General features: G+C 46.6%; 1 protein-coding gene across 1 annotated transcript; it reads right to left on the bottom strand.

Annotated features, from left to right (window-relative positions):
* Nucleotides 1-6,692: 6,692 nt before the first annotated feature.
* Nucleotides 6,693-15,476, bottom strand: LOC149280247 (putative lipid scramblase CLPTM1). Its single transcript, XM_089500608.1, has 14 exons — nucleotides 15,450-15,476; nucleotides 11,826-11,947; nucleotides 11,285-11,408; nucleotides 11,040-11,198; nucleotides 10,408-10,525; nucleotides 10,231-10,316; nucleotides 10,031-10,151; nucleotides 9,425-9,669; nucleotides 9,146-9,239; nucleotides 8,804-8,994; nucleotides 8,327-8,422; nucleotides 7,779-7,914; nucleotides 7,273-7,440; nucleotides 6,693-6,880 (listed from the first exon to the last, which is right to left on the bottom strand). The coding sequence occupies exons 1-14, from the start codon at nucleotides 15,474-15,476 to the stop codon at nucleotides 6,693-6,695; spliced, it is 1,875 nt and encodes a 624-aa protein (XP_089356734.1).
* Between the last annotated feature and the right edge of the window lie 3,249 nt (nucleotides 15,477-18,725).

Raw genomic sequence — 18,725 nt, 5'->3', positions numbered from 1 at the left:
AATTGTAGCTCCATTTCTACTGCTTAGACCCTACCAATTTCAAACATTTTCATATATTTTGGTTATCCCCCTCCAAAAAAATGTGCTGTATACAGTATACAATAATAACCCCCAGCACTGTATACAGTAATAACCCCCCAGCGCTGTATAAAGTAATAACCCCCCCAGCGCTGTATAAAGTAATAACCCCCCAGCGCTGTATACAGTAATAACCCCCAGCGCTGTATACAGTAATAACCCCCCAGCGCTGTATACAGTAATATAACCCCCAGCGCTGTATACAGTAATATAACCCCCAGCGCTGTATACAGTAATATAACCCCCAGCGCTGTATAAAGTAATAACCCCTCCAGCGCTGTATAAAGTAATAACCCCCCAGCGCTGTATACAGTAATAACCCCCAGTGCTGCATACAATAATGCCCATTGGCTGATGCTTTATGGCAATGCTAATGAAGTCTGTTCCCCCAATAGACTTTTATTAGTCAGAGTGTCCTGCTGGGTGATTAGGATCGAGCCATTCTATTGTTTACCATAAGGAAAAGGAATTGTTTTTATTTAAAAAAATAAATAAAAAAAAGTTTTGAAAACATACTTTAACCTGATAAGAGAAATAGATAAATCTGGTAGGAATTCCCCTTTAAGCATTCTAGTCAGAGATATGTAGGTAGGCTACTTTTTACATAGTTTATATACCCTGTAGAGCGTAAAACAATAGCCCTTCCATCCCGCTCGGAGATGACTCACGTCGAATGTTTGACATTATTGGGAACTGTGTAAGGGGTGTGATAGAAGCCGGAGGAACTTGGCCGCTGACTCACAACTTTCCTTACTTTGCTGAGTGAGATCAGACTTTTCTGCCACATCCCCCAGACAGGAGCGGCCGGGAGCGAGGTCTCTGCCTGCTAAGCGGTGCGGGCCTTAAAAACCACATTCTGTACATTGCGCGGGGCAGCTATACAAGCAAACGTACAGATCAGGGGGGGGGGCAGCCACATGGTCACATGACCATTTTCAAATGCTGCCGAGTGGATAAATTATTTCCTAATTTCTATAGTATTGTGCAATTCTTCCATCTGTGCATTACACACCATAACTCGTCATTACTCCGATACGGCGCATGGGATACAAGCGATTGCTGATGTGTTTAGATTCTGCATCCTCCATATGCAGTTGCCCCCCCCCCCAGCTATTTGCCACGCTGGATTTTTATCGCATGGATTGGCGAGCTTTCTCGTTAGACCTCCGCCATGTGTAAGCTTAGAAAGCGATCCCATCGATCTTAACGAGAGTGTTTTTCTGCCACTGCTTAGTCAGTGGACGTCGGACCGCGGAGGAGGCTTCTCCGCTGCAGCTTCCACTAAAGATATATATTTTTAAAGGGGTGGTAATGCCTATTAAAGTCCTTTACTTTGTATTCTTTGCTGAGGATGCAATGTCCCTTTAATTGTTGCTTCACACGAGTGGGCACTCATCTGTTATGGTTTATGTGCTCACCCTACGAGATTATTAAGCAATTAAGGATATCTCAGTAAATCTTTAACCGTTTTATTCTCGCAGCCTTTTGCCTCGTTGCACACATTAATGTGTCTCGATCCCAGATAATCCCTTGGTGACCGAAAGCACGTGGGGTGCGTCTCGGAGACGTCGGCCAACATTAAAGAACGAAAGCAGATTGTTAAAAAAGCGAAACCCCAGGCTATTTCCCTGCTGCGAGAGCGGAGAGAAAGCAGCCGCGACGGGGAGTCGCTACACGAGGACCTTCGCCGGCCCATCTACGTTCTACTATCCCCGGTGCCTAGCGGGCTGAACAGGAAACATCCATCATCCCTGCTTCTATGATGTCATACACCTGCTCCATCGCTGACAGTGGTGGAAAGCCTCTGTGCCCCATCTGGCAAGCCCAACTTCAAACCCCTCTTACAATAATCTGTGGCCATCAGCTTCCTATTGGCTGGATGGCTTGCATTGCACCAGCCAATGAGGAAAAGGATCCACTTGATTTTCATTCTTTGAAAAGGCTATACCAATCAGCATTTTATAAACCAGACACATTTTTTTCAAAGGGACAGTTTAATGTTCCGTGCCAAGAATGTATACTTAAGTACTTTGTATTATTTGTATGAAAACATCTCCTGATGTAAAGCCCCCCCCAGCTATTATATACATTAACGTGAATGGATGGAGTGTCCCTTTAAGAATAAGTGAGCTCAAAGATTTAGCAATTTGCTGAAAATATGCATCTTTATTTAAGTTATTTGTATCAGTATTATGAGCACTCAGGATACTTGGTACTTTTTGTTTTACAAAATCAGACTATTTCCGCTCCCTACTTGAATTCAGGTTATAAGCAAGTTTGTTAAAGATACCTTTACTTTAATCTAACTGGGTTGCAATAGATACCTAGCTTCAGGGTCCGCATATGTCTCACCTCTAGATTGTGAGCTCTTTTGAACAGGGCCCTCCTCGCCTGTTGTTTCTGTAAGTCTGTTATACACTACTTGTTATGTCCTGTTTACCCATTGTACTGCACTGCGGAATATGATGGCGCTATATAAAACAATAAAATAATAACATCTGCACTGAAAACAGCTGGGGCAGGGAACGGGGCAAATTTATATAGGGGGGCAGATCTGAACCCCGGAACGCAGATAAAAGAGAGAGCCGTGATTGGCTGTTACGTTGTTGCCATTAGAAAGTTTGTTAGCGTTGTTAGTTGAATGAATGCACACTTTGCTCACTCACCTAATGTCGGCTGCTGGTCTTGCAGAGCATGAGGACCTGGACAAAAACACAAAGCCACATGTATGTCACGGTGTTTGCTGCGTGTTATTACCGAGCGTCATATTAGTGCAAAGCAGCGACACCATGTAACTATCAGTGACAGGAAGTAACGTGACAGCAACGCAAAGTAATGAGCCCCAAATGCAGAACTAATACAACGAAAGCCTCTCGCATCGCACTGCGTGTGTTAAAGGGACAGTTTAATGTCCCCGGCAGCCTCGCACAGACGCACATTAACGTATTTTATGAGTAATTTAATATGCAATCTGTAAACAAACCTAAATACTTACCTTAGGGAGAAGCTACAGCTTCACAGCTGCAGCCCTCTCCCTCTTCCGTTATCCACCAATTCTCACTATTGGTTGGCTGCTTGAAGCTTCCAATGACAGGAAAGAACTGTCTTTGAAATCGTCGGGATTCCTACGATGTTCGCCGTGCCATTTGCAAGGGGGACAACACACAAGTGTACATTTTGAGTGAGTGAATGGGTGAGTGAGTGAATGAATGGATAAATGTATGGGTGTTTGGGGGAAGAAATGGCACAGACAGGCTGTTTAGGGGCAGAGGTGGCATAGGGAGGCTGCTTGGGGTCACAGACAAGCTTTTTAGGGGCCAATCTGGTACAGACGAGCTGTTTGGGGGCAAAGATGGCACTGTGCGACATGCTGCGTGTGAAGCTAGAGTGCTCCAGGGCAATATTAACACCAAGCTCTGTGATTTCTAGTTACGCCCCTCGTGTGGCATGTGGGCTCTTGACCACGTCATAAAAAATACGGGGCTGGTGTCCAAATACTTCCAGGGCTGCTTTTCATTCTTGCAAATGGCTTCATTTTGGTATTAAAAAGAACGCTAATAGTTAAAAGTGATTTAGTAGGAAGGGCCGACCCCAGCGAGCTTCCCCTTGCAGCACAGGATGATGTGGCCCTGCATGCTGCATAGTTAAAACAGCGAGACGTCTTCCAAGAACGTTTCCCACATTATACACGGGCACTACGGGCAGGAGAGGCTCTCTGAGAGGCTCGCAGATAAGACTCCCATTGGGGCTTTTACTCCCAGTATGTTATGGTTGATATCCCTGCTTGAATGCAGGTTTGAAGCCCAGGTTTCCATGAGTCACTCCATACAATCATCATGCAAGGGGTACAAGGGTGAGTCTCAGGGTGAGTTTATTTAGAAAGTTCCCAGGTGTGATCATTATTCAAATTATTATACCAAATGGATAGACCCAACACTCACACTCACACTTAGCTTCCTGCAGCCTCTTCCGCTCGTATTCCTCTGTTTCCGTCAATCACTTCCAGGCTTCTCTCTTCATTCCTTGCGGCTGCAGCTGGACAGCCATTTCCCAACTTTTCAATCCACTCATAGATGGCTATGTGAGAGAGAACTTTTCCCCATAGTGAGCGCACACTTGGAGATGAGTCTGTGCTGCCGGCGCTCCGTCTGCCCACAAAAAGCGAATGACAGAGCACTGGCGCTATTTATACGTTTCGCAGCCATCTGCACCCGGGGGTGAAAACGCTTTCACGTGACTCGCTAATAACCGACCAATCACTGCTCTTCCCGCCTTCCTGGCCACCAGCGGAAATATAACAGAGAGCGCTGCGGACGTCCAGCTGCAGCCGCCAGGAATGAAGAGAGAAGCCTGGAAGTGATTGGCGAAGACGGAAGAATAAGAGCAGAAGAAGCTCCAGGAAGGTGAGTGTGAGTGACGGATTCATGACAGCCTGCAGTTCAGTAAAGTGGGCGCCAGGCGGGAGCCGGAGCGGCTGACGGAGGAGCAGAAGCGCCAGCACTCACACGTTTGTAAAGCTGATGTTGACCGTCTTCTGAGGAAAAAGTTGGTACGACGGAAAAAAAGGAAGGTGAAAAGTGATGTCATTTGTTCGTTTTTGATGTCATTTGTTTTGAAATTAGAGTAAAAAAAAGTGTGAAAACTTTTTGAACGTCCCTCGTGTGTATATATATATATATATATATATATGTGTGTGTTTATGTTTTGTGTCAGTGCTTGTGTATATATGTGTGTATATGTGTTTGTGTGTGTATGTATATATATATATATGTATATTTTTATGTGTATATATGTGTGTGTCAGTGTGTTTATGCGTCCGTTTGTCTGTTTATGTATGCATGTGTGTGTCAGTGTGTGTATGTATGCATGTGTGTATATGTTTATGTATATATGTGTGTGTGTCAGTGTGTTTATGTTTATGTGTATGTATGCATGTGTGTGTATGTTTATGTGTATGTATGCATGTGTGTGTCAGTGTGTGTATATATCTTTATGTGTATGTATATAATGTATATAATATAAACTTCTCTGCATGCAGGGGCACCCCGGACACTGTATAAAGCGCTGTATATCTCCCTACCTGGCCTGCCGTCTTTCATGCTGCTTATAGTTGCTGTGCCCTGCAGTATATTATCGGTCCGCAGCCCGGCAGGGCAGGGCAGTGCAGAGGGTGCCGTCTCCAGCCCAAACTACCCGCAGGTGTCCGCTGCCGCTCCTCCAGCGCCACAGCCTGGAATTCCCCGGCTTCCCGTGCCGCGCTCTGATTGGGTGAGGGGCTCCCGTGACGCCACGAGGAGGCGGAAGGCGGAGCCAGGAAATCCCCCGGTCTGTGCTGGAATGCCACGTGATTTCTCTACACTGACAGCCGGCTAGAAGAGGATCGCGGTGTGTACTCTGTGTGTATAGCGTATATGCAGTGTGTGTGTGTACTCTGTGTGTATAGCGTATATGCAGTGTGTGTGTGTACTCTGTGTGTATAGCGTATATGCAGTGTGTGTGTGTACTCTGTGTGTATAGCGTATATGCAGTGTGTGTGTGTACTCTGTGTGTATAGCGTATATGCAGTGTGTGTGTGTGTGTGTACTGTGTGTGTGTGTGTGTGTGTGTGTGTGTGTGTGTGTGTGTGTGTGTGTGTGTGTGTGTGTGTGTGTGTGTGTGTGTGTGTGTGTGTGTGTGTGTGTAGCGTACACATAGCATATATGCAGTGTGTGCTGTTATCGGGATGAACTAGGGGATGTAAACTCTGCTACAGTGAGAAGAAATCAGGGTCCTTGGCTTAAAGGGACAGTCACACCAGTGACACCCGCAACTGATCCATGCGCTGCGTAGATCTCAGGAAACCTTTGCTTTGGTGGCTCCGGGCTCCCCGCGCATGCACGATCTGCACCACAGTATATACCGGTTCCCGACCTGTACCAGCTGGGCTCCAGATCGCACTCACCTCTCCGTCCTGTGGGCAGGCTCCCACAACACATAATGGAAGCAGAAAGGCTGCATGGGTCTGCTAGGACCGGCTGCCCCCTTAGTTATTTACCCCCGCAGCGCATCGTATATCTCCGGTTCAGTTATTTGTGAGCAGACGATACAAACACAACGGCTGACTGAACCCTGGAGAATCTCCAACAACTCAGGCTTCTTGAGACAAATAAAGGTGCTCCCCGGCGGAACTCAGATGGTGAAATCAGGGCTGAGACATCTCGGATTAGACTGCCGCCCAAACAGTGGAAAGTTATAGAGCGGCCTTATTTATTAAACCCAGTTTTCGCACGTTGACCCAACAACGGGGTCCTGATCACGGGGGAGAGAGACACAGCACGACGGAATCAGAGAGGGAGAGAAGTTGGGGAGAGGGGAATTGGATAAGGAGGAGAGAGAGAGATTGGAAGACAGAGGGAGGAGGGCACAGAAAGAAGGATGACAGAAAGCACGGGAGAGGGTGGGCAGAGAAAGACGTACTTCACCGGTCCCATATACATAACAGACGGGGGCAACACCGTCTTAACAAGGGGTTACGGATAAGAAGGGTTTATATATAAAACAGCAGCCGATTGACCCCCGCAAAGGGGGCAGAACAGTTCATAAGGGGGTGGGGGGTTGGGGGCATGAGGAATAAATTAGTCCTTCTTTTTGTCTTCTTCTGGTTTGGGTGGAGATGTGTCGTTTGGGACAGCGGGAAGAGACGCTTGCCCCTCCGGCTCAGGCAGAGAGACTGGAGGTTCTCCACTTGTCCCGAATTCATTTACTCTCGTCGGGTCCACCCTGTAAATCCATCGCTGGTACAGATAGATGAAGAATACGATATCTGAAGGGAAAAAAGGACAAATTCTATTAATATCTGTCTGTTTTTCCATGTAAAGACTCAAAAACCCCAGTATTTGGTCCCGTCTTAGATTCATATATGCCTATCCCACGCATGTTTGAGTTCAGTCACTGTTTAAGCCTCTACCACTTCTGCCGGAAGGCTCTTCCACTTATCTACCATCCTCTCAGTAATGTAAAACGTCCTCCAATTACATCTAAGCCTCTGAACCTCCAGTTTTACAAAATGATAACTTATTCTCATTTCAACTGAAGTATAATTCATCTCTTACTCCAAACGGCACCGGTGAACCAAGGCTTAACTTTACTCACGTGTATTCCATAAAAAAAAAAAAACAAAAAAAAAACTTTTAAAGAAATAAAAAAAGGACTCACCGTCTCGCAGACACCCGATTCTATACATCATGGGCATCTTGATGACGAAAGCAAACAGATCGTCAATGAAGGTGTTCAAGGCCTTGTAAGTAAGCATCCTCCACGGGAGGTGAGCCACCGACTTCAGCTTGTAGTTAATAAATAACTGTGGCGTCATTGTGATAAAACCTAGAAGAAGTGAGACGGTTACAAGGGATTCTACTTTAACCAGACGAAACCGAATGATCGCTAACCCGCGAGCAGAAGGAAGAACTGAGTGTAATTGGTCTTGAGACGAGGCGGTATATCCGGAAAACCAACGCTGCCACAATCTAGAATTAGGAACCACACTGCTGTGGGCTGTATATACATCCCCAAAGGGTTAAAAACGATCCCAACCCATTTACCCCATAGAAAGGATCAGCTGAGATCAGCAGCAATGACCGCGGAAGTGCTTGCTTATCTAATGACTAAAAAACAAGTCAAAGGGGCTGCAAAAACACCGCATTTATTTACATCAAACGTACCAAAGGTGAGAAGGAATCCGTACAACATGCTCAGTACCCAGGAGTACCAGCTCTTGTGCTCCAAATACAGCAAACTGTACACTGCGTAGCATCCCAGCAGCGGGAACAAGAGCCACGACAAGTATTTGAAGGCCATCTGGGTAGAAAAAAAAAAAAAGAGAAAAGGGTATTAAGCTACAAAGCCACTGAACCGATGTGGATACCGGCTTTCCGGTCTTCACGGCAGATGCTAAAAAGCTCTGTAGACTTCACACACGGATCAACAGTTGATATTTTTCACACTGCCGTCTCCAGCTTAAAAACATTGCCCGCGCTCCCCCCCCCCCCCCAATCGCTTTACTAACCCCTCTCCCCTCCGGACTCTCAAAATCCTGACTCTTACCTTCAAAGCGCTTCCCCTACCTACATCTCCGAATACTCTCCTAAACGGTCCCCCCTCCACTCATCCGATGATCTCCACCTGTCCGGCGCTCCGATTTCCAGCTCTCGTGCCGCGTTTCATTTATACAAAGCGCACCAAGACTTAACATGCAGAGTCTCGTACTCACATCATCATAGATCTTGGTTGAAGACTCCACGTACGTGGATTTGTCCTTCATCGTTAACCTGGGGAAGATTCCAGCAATTTTGTTCTCTCTGTCCAGCTGTAGAACCGTAACAAAGGGTAAGAAATGGGTTAAGCGGGCAAAAACGTCCAACAGAATAGGTGACAATGGGAAGAAGAACATTATATAGTAAAATACACAAATAGTAAACAATATGTGAGCGACAAATGCGTGCCCGTTATACACAAAGTTACCGGATTCAGGGGGGTCTTGAAAGATTCCCATTACTGGCATCTTAGCATTATTTTTTTAAATTATTATTTTTATTTAATAGCAGATATCGCCCAAAACCTATTATAATTCTGAACCATCACACATGGGTTAGCCAATAACTCAAAAGCAGCCATCGCTGTTCGGGAGGTAAACTCCGCTATTCTCCAAAACAACCATCGTTGACGCCCGAGAGATCCATATACCCACCCTGACATCCATGACCTTGGTGATCTTCCAGAAGTCGATGAGGAGACCGATCCCAACGCTGACCTGCACCACGAAGTTGGTCTCGTTGTCTAAGATATAGAGCAAGACCACCAGAGACTGGAACACGTTGAAGATGACCGAACGCACCGAGAGGCCTTCCAGAGACTGACGGCTGTTCCAGAACTGGATGTCTGAGAGAGAAAGAAAACGAGACGGATTATTTTAGAGTGCGTTTCATACGGTTGCCCAGCGTCGGACTACAATTCAGAACGTAGTCGATCTGTTTAGCCAACGAAACATCCAGTTACCCCGCTTCTTCCCATTTATCCTCAATTATATTACCGTTTTTAAAGGCCAGGAACTCAAAGATGCTGTGCACAATGGAAACGGTGATGGTCAGAGCCAGGAGATAGGGATTGGTCTCCAAAAGGGCCACCTGAAAAGATATGAAGCAACACCCATCACTTTCAGCCTTCAGGGGGCTTCATCTCATAGACCGCAGCCTGATGATATTTCAAGTCCATTTTATTACTCTACGCGCACTCGTCTCACGCAAGTACCCCAACCTTAACTCCATGCAGTTCTTGATGGGTTCTGGAAACATTCTAATTCTGTTCTCACCTTGACAGAGTCCTGTTCCTCATCAGACTGCTCATACAGGTCCTCTCCCAGAAAGTTCCAGGGACTGCGGGAGCTCTGTGCCGCGTAGAGCTGCCACCGCCACAACGAGAGCGGGCAGAAGGACAGCCGCAGGGGCAGACTGGTCACGCTGGTGTTTACTGGGACATAATCTTTCTGCAGATTCCAGTAATCATTGAAGTACAGGATAGGATAGTAATCACCACTAACCGCATCAAACTTCACATCTGCGGGGAACATACAAGGGTTTATCCAAGAACCAACTTAGAGAAGAGGTCAAGACCGATAATAACAAATCAAACCCGTCCAACGTGTGGGATATCAAGGCTTCTCAAACAAGTACTGGAATTAATGAGCTTCAAGTACAGATATAAAGATTTACGGATAATTACCCAAATAAGCTGTGCTACAACATTTAACCAAACCATAGCGTTAACGCACATCCGATGACCCAGATGTCCCATCAAATCTCATAATAGGGTCCTGGAGACTACGTTTGTACATGCCGATCAGAGAAGGGTTAAAAACTACCAGCCAACGTAAAACAATGAGAAATAACCTGAAAATGGATTCAATTGGTAAGCTTACATTGGTCCAGAGGTGGTGGGACGCTGCCCTGTACCCATGGCGTGTGGTCATCAACAATATTTATCGTCAAATTCGGGTGCCAGTGAGAGATGACCTCAATGGGACCAAAATCCTCGGCCCTCTGAAACATAAGACACACACCGGTTATTATATTCTGCCATTATAGTCCAAAACAAAGCCATAAACGCTGCGGGCCTCACCTTGATCATCTCCGGATCGGCCTCCGTCTCTCCGGTTAGTAAATTTTTGGTCTTAAGAAAACGCCGACGCTTGTATTTGTTCAGCACTGGGGAGGGAAAACGTTGCGTAAGTTAAGAAAAGAGACGGAAAAGTTTCCTAAGCATATACAAGACAGAGAGAGACGGAAAGCTCCTTACTGCGAGACGTGTGCACTGTGGCCAGCCTCCGGTGCAGGGCTTTCTGACTCGGGTCCGGGTGGAAGCCGCTCTTTGTGAGATACACGTGGATGTAGAAAGAGCCGTTTCTCTGGACACTCTGCACAACAGGACAAGACACAACAGTCATTACAGAAATCTATAGCGATGCTTACAGTTTACTGTCTAAAACTCCGTTATAACTCATGCCCACCCCCCCCCAAAAACACAGTTTCTTATGAAAAATCAAATTTTTGCCCAAATTATGCCCGCTACAATTATGATCGAAGATTCAAGTCATATGTCCTGTGCTAGCTGGACAGGTCACGAGGGCCTATATACCAAAGAACCACCAAATCTTTGAAATCATACACAAGTGAGAGCGGTAACATGATGATGATCTATGATGTCATCGCACAGGCTAGAGAGAATGTATTTCGCAGTCAGCAGCTCACACTAAATGTGTAGATGGTTCTATGCCACGGTCTTCAGTGCCCGAGCTGTGATGATGTCATACGTCACTGACCCATAAAAGATTTTTTATTTTTTAGAAGCAATAGAATAACGAGGGGCGGAATAACGGGGTACAGCCCTGGTTGAGCTATTGGATGGAGGACATTTGGATCTGGACTTACCTCTGGAATGGTGACCTCTGAGTACTGCTCATAGCAGCCGTCCCCATTCTCCCCGCTGCTCCAGTCTCCGTACACCAGGTCCCTTTGCTCCCAAAACAGAGCAGCGGATGAATTAAATTCTGTAAAGACTTCATTCTCTGACAGAAACACATGGAGGTCCTGAAGAAGGGAGGAAGAAATGAACGTTAAAGAAAGCCCCCAGGCTGAGAGAGACATTCATTACGTGTAACCGGCCGCTTCCTTACCATGAGGGTATCCCGAGGGAAAAGGTTCCGACTCGGGGGCCGAGGGACTCCGGTGGGCGTGGCTTGGTCCTGGGGTGCAGAGCCTCTTCGGAACCAACTGCTAATGGCCCAAATGATGAAGATCCTATAAGGTCGATGATTGGAAGGGTGAGGAGAAGCTTACATACAGGAAAAAATGAACAGCAACTGGACATAAACAATTTATTAACTTTAAATAGCAGGATCTACTTTACACAAAATTCTATATTTTAATTTGTGGGTTTGGGATGACAGTAATGGCGGAATTTAGTCATTCATCGTATTAGCATTATCCTCAATAAAAGACAAGACCAGCGACCAAATAAGTTTATATAGACGGAAAGAGAGGCAGAACTAGATGGACCAAATGGTTTTTCAGCTTCAATTAACACTAGTCTACGCGGGAATACTCAACTACCACCGGCAACCTACTGGATCATTCACGAAAGGTTAATGAATTAAATAGGAGAAGGGGGGGGTGAAGCACAGGCTGGTCGACGCGGAGAATGAAGGAATCGCTCACCTGAACAGAACGCCTTTGATCACCTGCCAGGCATTCGGCGGAGGGGCCTGTTGCTGTTGCTGCTGGTTCTGTTGTTCTGGGGCACCAGCGGCTTCAGTTCCAACGGACCCATTGAGGCTGGTCTAATAATAACAATAATAAACACCGTATATGCGAGACATATAATAAACATAAGAGTAATAACAGCGCCTAAACGCGGTACGGCCGGAGCAGCGGAGTATATATCTGTCGCAGAGGATGTATAGAGGACGCACGCTTTGCGTAATGTAAGGATTTGGTGATGCCAGCGGTACAGGAGTGAGGACTGAACACGGACGCCATGATGACCGATGACACAAACCGGTGTCGGCTGATAATTTATTGTCCAGACACTGCAGGTTTAACCCCTTACCTCCCACGACATTTGCCAATCCAGCAATGGAGGAGACTGGCGGTAAAGAAAGGGGTCGGGGAAAATGGTAAACGCAGTGGGGGCATCAGGTAAATTTAAAGGGACCACTCAGCTATCGTATGCATTAAAGTGCCTATAAAGGCTGGAGTGTCCCTTTAATTACAAAAAAAATGCAAGAAATGACAAGCGGAGCGTGTCGTGCTGCGAGTATAAACGCCGCCGCTTTCCGTTTACCCCCATTGTTGGATTCTGTTGACTTGCGCTTTGCTGCGTATAACACCGTATAGCATATATTTACTAAATGAACCTCCTTCAACAAAACTGCAGATTTTTCTCTTTACCAATAAGAACGATCATTTTCGTGAATAAAGCGGGTTTTGTCTCTTCGCTTTTGTTTATTTTTATACTCCCTCTATCAGTGTTTTTCATATAAACAAACGATAAATTAAAAAAAACAAAGGCCTGATCTTGCTGCTTTGTGCCAAACAATACAATGACCTGGATGTTGGAATCGCGGGACAAGCACAGCTACGAAGGGAACACATTTAAAAAAAAAAAAAAAAAAAAACTACACTGGGAGGCTGTTCCCCTTATCCACCACTCTTTCAGTGAAGGAAATCTTCCTCGCAGTGCATCTAAATGGCCACGGATGATGGATTTATGCTTCAGATTCACGAGGCATTTAAAGCCGGGTCCCAAGACAGCATTTCCGAGCGAGCCGATTAATATGTATTCTGACAGCTCTGATGATGAGTATTGATCTCTGCGGGCTTCGCGCCGGGAGGACCTGTTGCCTGCATTCAGAAGCCTCTTCGCCTTCCGTGCCACTGTGTCATAATGCGTTATTCTCAATTTGCCCCCCCCTTTTTTTCAGATTTTTTTTTCACCCCCCCCAATTTGTAACATCTCTATGGTATCCGTTGGCGCTATATCAATATAATGCAATACATACTCCCGTACCCGAGGCGCACGGGCCTGCAAAGTTTCATCTTAGGTTGAAGAGCCGAGACTGCAGCTCACTGCCTGGAAACGGGTTTATTTACTAAAGAGGGAGTTGGCGGGGCAGCTGCAGCCTCATCTCCCCAACTTCATTATGCATTGTAAAGGGCCAGCCCCAGTCGGCTTCCGCGCCACCAACAGCTCAAATGGCCCTGTATAAAGCATAATTAATTCAGCAAGACTGAACCACGCACGGTATCCATACAACCCCAACTCCCCAAAGTTTAACTGCTGCGGTCTGCCTGTCAGGCTGGATAAGCTGCAGCTTCCTTGCGGTTCAACTACAACTCCCATTACTGCCAGCAGCCACAGAGAGATATCATACAGCACACAGAGGGTTAATATAAAAGGTGTACGTGTAAAGCGGCCGAGGAGGAATAAGTGCAGGCGTTAAAGCCTCAGAAAACCTGAAATAAGATTTCCCAGGAAGGACCTGGAAGGTTGTTGCCATAGCAACCGATAAACATCTTTAGAGCTTCCATGCCTTTTGAGGTGAGAATATAACATCTGCATATCAATGGGGGCCTGTGAAATCGCATCATTAACTCTTTGTGCCCCTGAGCCTGAAAACATTAGTCCCTGACTTCAGGAGAAGATAAAGTCTTAGAACTTAAAGACTCAGAGCTTAATCAGTCGCTAGTCTTGTCTCAGATTCAGGAGCCGTATGTCTATCTCATGCATGATTACAGTCCCTGTCTGTATTATCCTCTACCACTTCGGCCGGGAGGCTGTTCCACTTATCTACCACCCTCTCACTTAAAGTAAGCTCTTACACGGATCTTTATGGTCACTTAACTCTTTACCTCCTTGATTGTACAGAGCCCAGTGACCATGGGCAGCACTCAGGGCCAGTCTCGTGAATGTGAGACAGACGCGCGTTAAGGTGACCTCCTGTTTTGGTGATTAGTAGAAAAGAGGTTGAAAACGTGACATCATATCTTGCGCCATTTAGATTTAGATGATTTAGAGTCATTTAATTACATGGGAATCTTGCGCAATCTGATTACAAATCAGGAAATACAGAAGTCCTACGGTAAGGGAGCATGTTTTTGCATGTGATTACCCTGAATACAAATTAAAGCACCGCATAGCATACCATCCTTTCTAGGGTCTAAGTAGTACATCAGACAACATCAGCCACACAGGACCAGGGTCAGAGAATTAAACGTGATTTAACCCTTTACCGAGAGGGTTGTAGATAAGTGGAACAGCCTCCCAGCAGAAGCGGTAGATACTAATACAGTGAGGGTATTTAAACATGCATGGGATAGGCATATGGCTCCTGAATCTAAGACGAGATCAACGACCGATTAAGGTTTGAGTCTTTACAGAAACGGGCAGACCGGACGGGCCGTCGGACTTTAAGCTGGATCTGGTATAAGGCAGCTTTACTTTACACGCCTTAAACACCAACCGGTGATCTCCGGCCCTCTTGTTTACACTTGACACAACAGTCCTCCTCTCACAAATAACTTGGCCAAGGTGAACAAACGCTGGAGCCAGCCTTGCTGATCCCCAAACAAGAGAAGCTCCAACCATTGTGTATCATTTCTAAGAGCAGCATTTTTTTGGGATGTGTTAAGTGAGCCTTACGCCAATTACACTGCTTTGTCGGATAGAATGCATCGGTTTTAATAACCCAGAGGGACCTTCCGACTAACAAAAGTCTATGGGGGAAGGGACTTAATGCTCCCGATCAAACTACGGAGAGAGAGGGGGGCCATAAAACATCCAGTATTCAATGAACGATCATCTACTCCTAGTAAATCATTCAAAGGAGATCGCAGTAAGAGATTGACACACAGGACACCTCGGACTCTGCTGATCTCCGGCACCTGTAAGGAGTACTCCGGGAGTTAATAAGTGAGGAATTAGATGCAATCAGCCATATAGAATAAAGTTCATCACAGAGACGGGGGGAGGGGTGGAAAAACACGTATCCCCCGATATTGTGAGCGTAGACCCCCACCCGTGGAATTAGGCCCCATAACTCAAATATGTATAAATCCCCCCAAAAAAATAATTTAGTAACACATAGCAACGGGCCCTTACCCAGAGCCTAGAACCGTAGCGAACCCTCACAGCGCGTATGAAGAGTCTCCTATTCGGAGGCCCCGTCATACATCTCGCTCTAATCTCCTGCCGGTCTGCAGAGACCACAACCCGTATTCGGTTCGCTACAGAATCGTCATTACCGTTCTCTCAGATCTACGCTCCCGGAGTAAGCCCCTCACCTGAATCTCTGCCCCCGGCGCCGCCATGTTGCTCTTTGCTCTGTCACTGCACTCGCCGGATCTCGTGAGAAACAGCCGGGAGCACGATCCCAGCCGCTACCGCAACCTCCGCCAATGAGGAATGACTGCGTAAGAAAAAAGAGCCCGGCAGCCGACTGAACAGGTCACCTTAATTTCCACTTCCGGTGCTGGAAGCTCCGAGCGCCATGCTACTAAAGGGAACTGCTAGAGCAGTTAGTTGGAGGCCATATTTGAAAAGGGCAGGTTCATACATATGACCAGATTCAGCCAAGTCTTTCACCAGACTGATGCTTCTTTGTGTTTGAGGAAAATGAACAATTTCATACGAGCCCAGGAAAAAAAAAATGGAGTCTTTAGTTGAGGTTGTAAAAAAAAAAAAAAAAAGATGTAAAGTTACATAAGCTTTTCAGACCCCGGTGGTCTCTTAACAACAAAGAAAGATAGAATTTGACATTAGATAAGTAGCCTAAGCCATTTGCTTATGCCATGCATGTTTAAATTTACACACTGTAATGAGCTACCACTCCGGCTGGGAGGCTGTTCCACTTATCCACCATTCTCTGTCTTAAGAAGAAACCTCAGAGGTCTCAAAAGCTTATATAACTTTACATCTTTTTGCTGTGTTTGAGGAAAGAAACTATATGAATAATCACGATGTCTGACAGCATTAGTCTCCCTATCTTTTAGGCCGGTGGCTTCCACATTCCGGTCTCCTCTTCTGTCTGCTTTCTTCATCCACCATTGATGGGGTCTTCTTTCTTGGTCCGTGACTCAGGCCTCCCGGCGCCCTTCCGCAAGAAGGGGCCTGATCCAAGAAAGACGACACTATGAATGGTGGATAAAGGAAGAAGAAAGTAAACAAAAGAACAAGAAGAGGAATGATCAGAAGAGGAGCTGCAGAAAGAGCTTGGCTGGCCCTTTACAATGTATGGTTTAATCAGTGAGAAGACTGTCTCCTCACCCTTTGAATAATGCATTATACAGGGCAAGCTCAGATCTTCATGCTGAGAAACTTGCTCGTGTTTGGCCTCCATAATTAGTAGTTAGACCCATATAGCATTTTCTAGTGCTGCTGCCCCCTGCGGTGTGTGAGATGTATAAAGGTATAAAGGGAATCACTCATTTTTACATCACACGCTGCAGGGGCCGCACTTTACTGCTTGACATCATCATATGGGTCCTGAAAACCACGGCCAGTGTGGTCGCCCTAGGGGAGAAGCACTGGAGGGCCCATAGTACAAAATGTGCCCCATTCCCTTTGGCAAAAAAAGTTACAGACAGGGCTTCGCTCAGCACTATCGGTCAGTCCCTCGCGGTCGGTTCCCGGGGTTCGGACGCAGGTAGCGCATGAGGACCACGAGGGAGCAGGCGATCAGACCCGCCATCAGCTGCTGGATCACACGGGATGAGCCTCCTCCTGAGCTTATAAAGGTAAACAGGCCGGGACGGGGCCCTAACTATACACGTGTGTGTCACAGATTGAGAGTGAGTGAGCGCATGTGCGTGCGTGTCCCCTAACTATACTCGTGTGTCACAGATTGAGAGTGAGTGAGCGCATGTGCGTGCGTGTCCCCTAACTATACTCGTGTGTCACAGGTTGAGAGTGAGTGAGCGCATGTGCGTGCGTGTCCCCTAACTATACTCGTGTGTCACAGATTGAGAGTGAGCGCATGCGCGTGCCCTAACTATACACGTGTGTGCCACAGATTGAGAGTGAGTGAGTGCATGTGCGTGCGTGTCCCCTAACTATACACGTGTGTGTCACAGATTGAGTGAGCGCATGTGCGTGCGTGTCTCCTAACTATACATGTGTGTGTCACAGATTGAGAGTGAGTGAGCGCATGTGCGTGCGTGTCCCCTAACTATACACGTGTGTGTCACAGATTGAGAGTGAGTGAGCGCATGCGCGTGCCCTAACTATACACGTGTGTGCCACAGATTGAGAGTGAGTGAGCGCATGTGCGTGCGTGTCCCCTAACTATACTCGTGTGTCACAGATTGAGAGTGAGCGCATGCGCGTGCCCTAACTATACACGTGTGTGCCACAGATTGAGAGTGAGTGCATGTGCGTGCGTGTCTCCTAACTATACTCGTGTGTGCCACAGATTGAGAGTGAGTGCATGTGCGTGCGTGTCTCCTAACTATACTCGTGTGTGTCACAGATTGAGAGTGAGTGAGCGCATGCGCGTGTTTGAGAGGCTGGAGTTATGGGTACAAGTTTATTCCCACCTCGCCAGAGCACGTCTGCACCCCGTACAATGCCCCCGTTACAAGCTGCCTTATATAAGATCCTTCCTAGCCCGTATTAACCCTTCAATAACCCACCATGAAGACCAAATGGCTCTAATACCGGTCCTCATGGAAACCTTAACTCATTATTCAACGATACGCTTAACCAAGTCACCTGCATTCCAGCAGGGATGTCAACCACAACATACGGGGAGAAAAACCACCAAATTGGGAGTCTTATTTATTACAGTGGTGTAGAATAGGAAGGGGTCAGCTCCAGACTGCGTGACCCTGAAATTGGGGCAAAAATCCCAAAACAGAGTCAAACCCTAAGAGTTCCCGGGTACGCAGGTGACGGGGTCGATAATCTTGCTTCTTGGGATTAAATTGAACGCTGAAACCGGCCAAGACTTTCGGATGTTCGCTCTTTAATACCCCGGCTGGTATCAAGAAACGGTTTAGAAGAATACGCGGCCATCACACCTTTAGGACAGGCCGTGGTAACGTCGTTAGCCGGGACGTATGTATCTTTGCCTTCATTAAAGTGGTTGGGGTTTTTAACCGACATTTGCCCAAAGTTCACATTAATGCGTAGACCTCAGAAGATGGCCACTCGACTACGGGGGCCGTGTGGAGACCGGCGGGGGTTCTGTCTTCAGATGGGAGGTTGCAACATAGTATTGTGCAGCAGGACGTCTTCGTGAGACGGATAAGTAGCAAGGGTTAAATGCTCTTCTAGTCTATTCGGTTAGAGAAATCAGCGAACGAGCGCAGACGTCGGGTACGTTCTAAACCTGCTCTTCGCGCGTCCGGACAAAACTAGGAGACCGTTTTCTAAACATTTTTAACGTTATTTATTAGGACTTCACCGTGTACAGAAGTTCAGCATCTTCTACACACATACAATAGAAATAAAACAGATCGATAACCACGGCAACCACATTTTTGGGACGATTTTACCCGTACCAACTCCGTTCTTCTACTGTCCGCTTTCAATTAACATTGGCTATTCCAACTCACCAGCTG

The sequence above is a fragment of the Sceloporus occidentalis genome, unplaced genomic scaffold (assembly GCF_023333645.1).
Source record: "Sceloporus occidentalis isolate IW3139 unplaced genomic scaffold, rSceOcc1.0.p SCAF_157, whole genome shotgun sequence".
In the NCBI taxonomy this organism is placed as follows: domain Eukaryota; kingdom Metazoa; phylum Chordata; class Lepidosauria; order Squamata; family Phrynosomatidae; genus Sceloporus; species Sceloporus occidentalis.
This window is presented reverse-complemented; position numbering and strand designations above follow the sequence as displayed.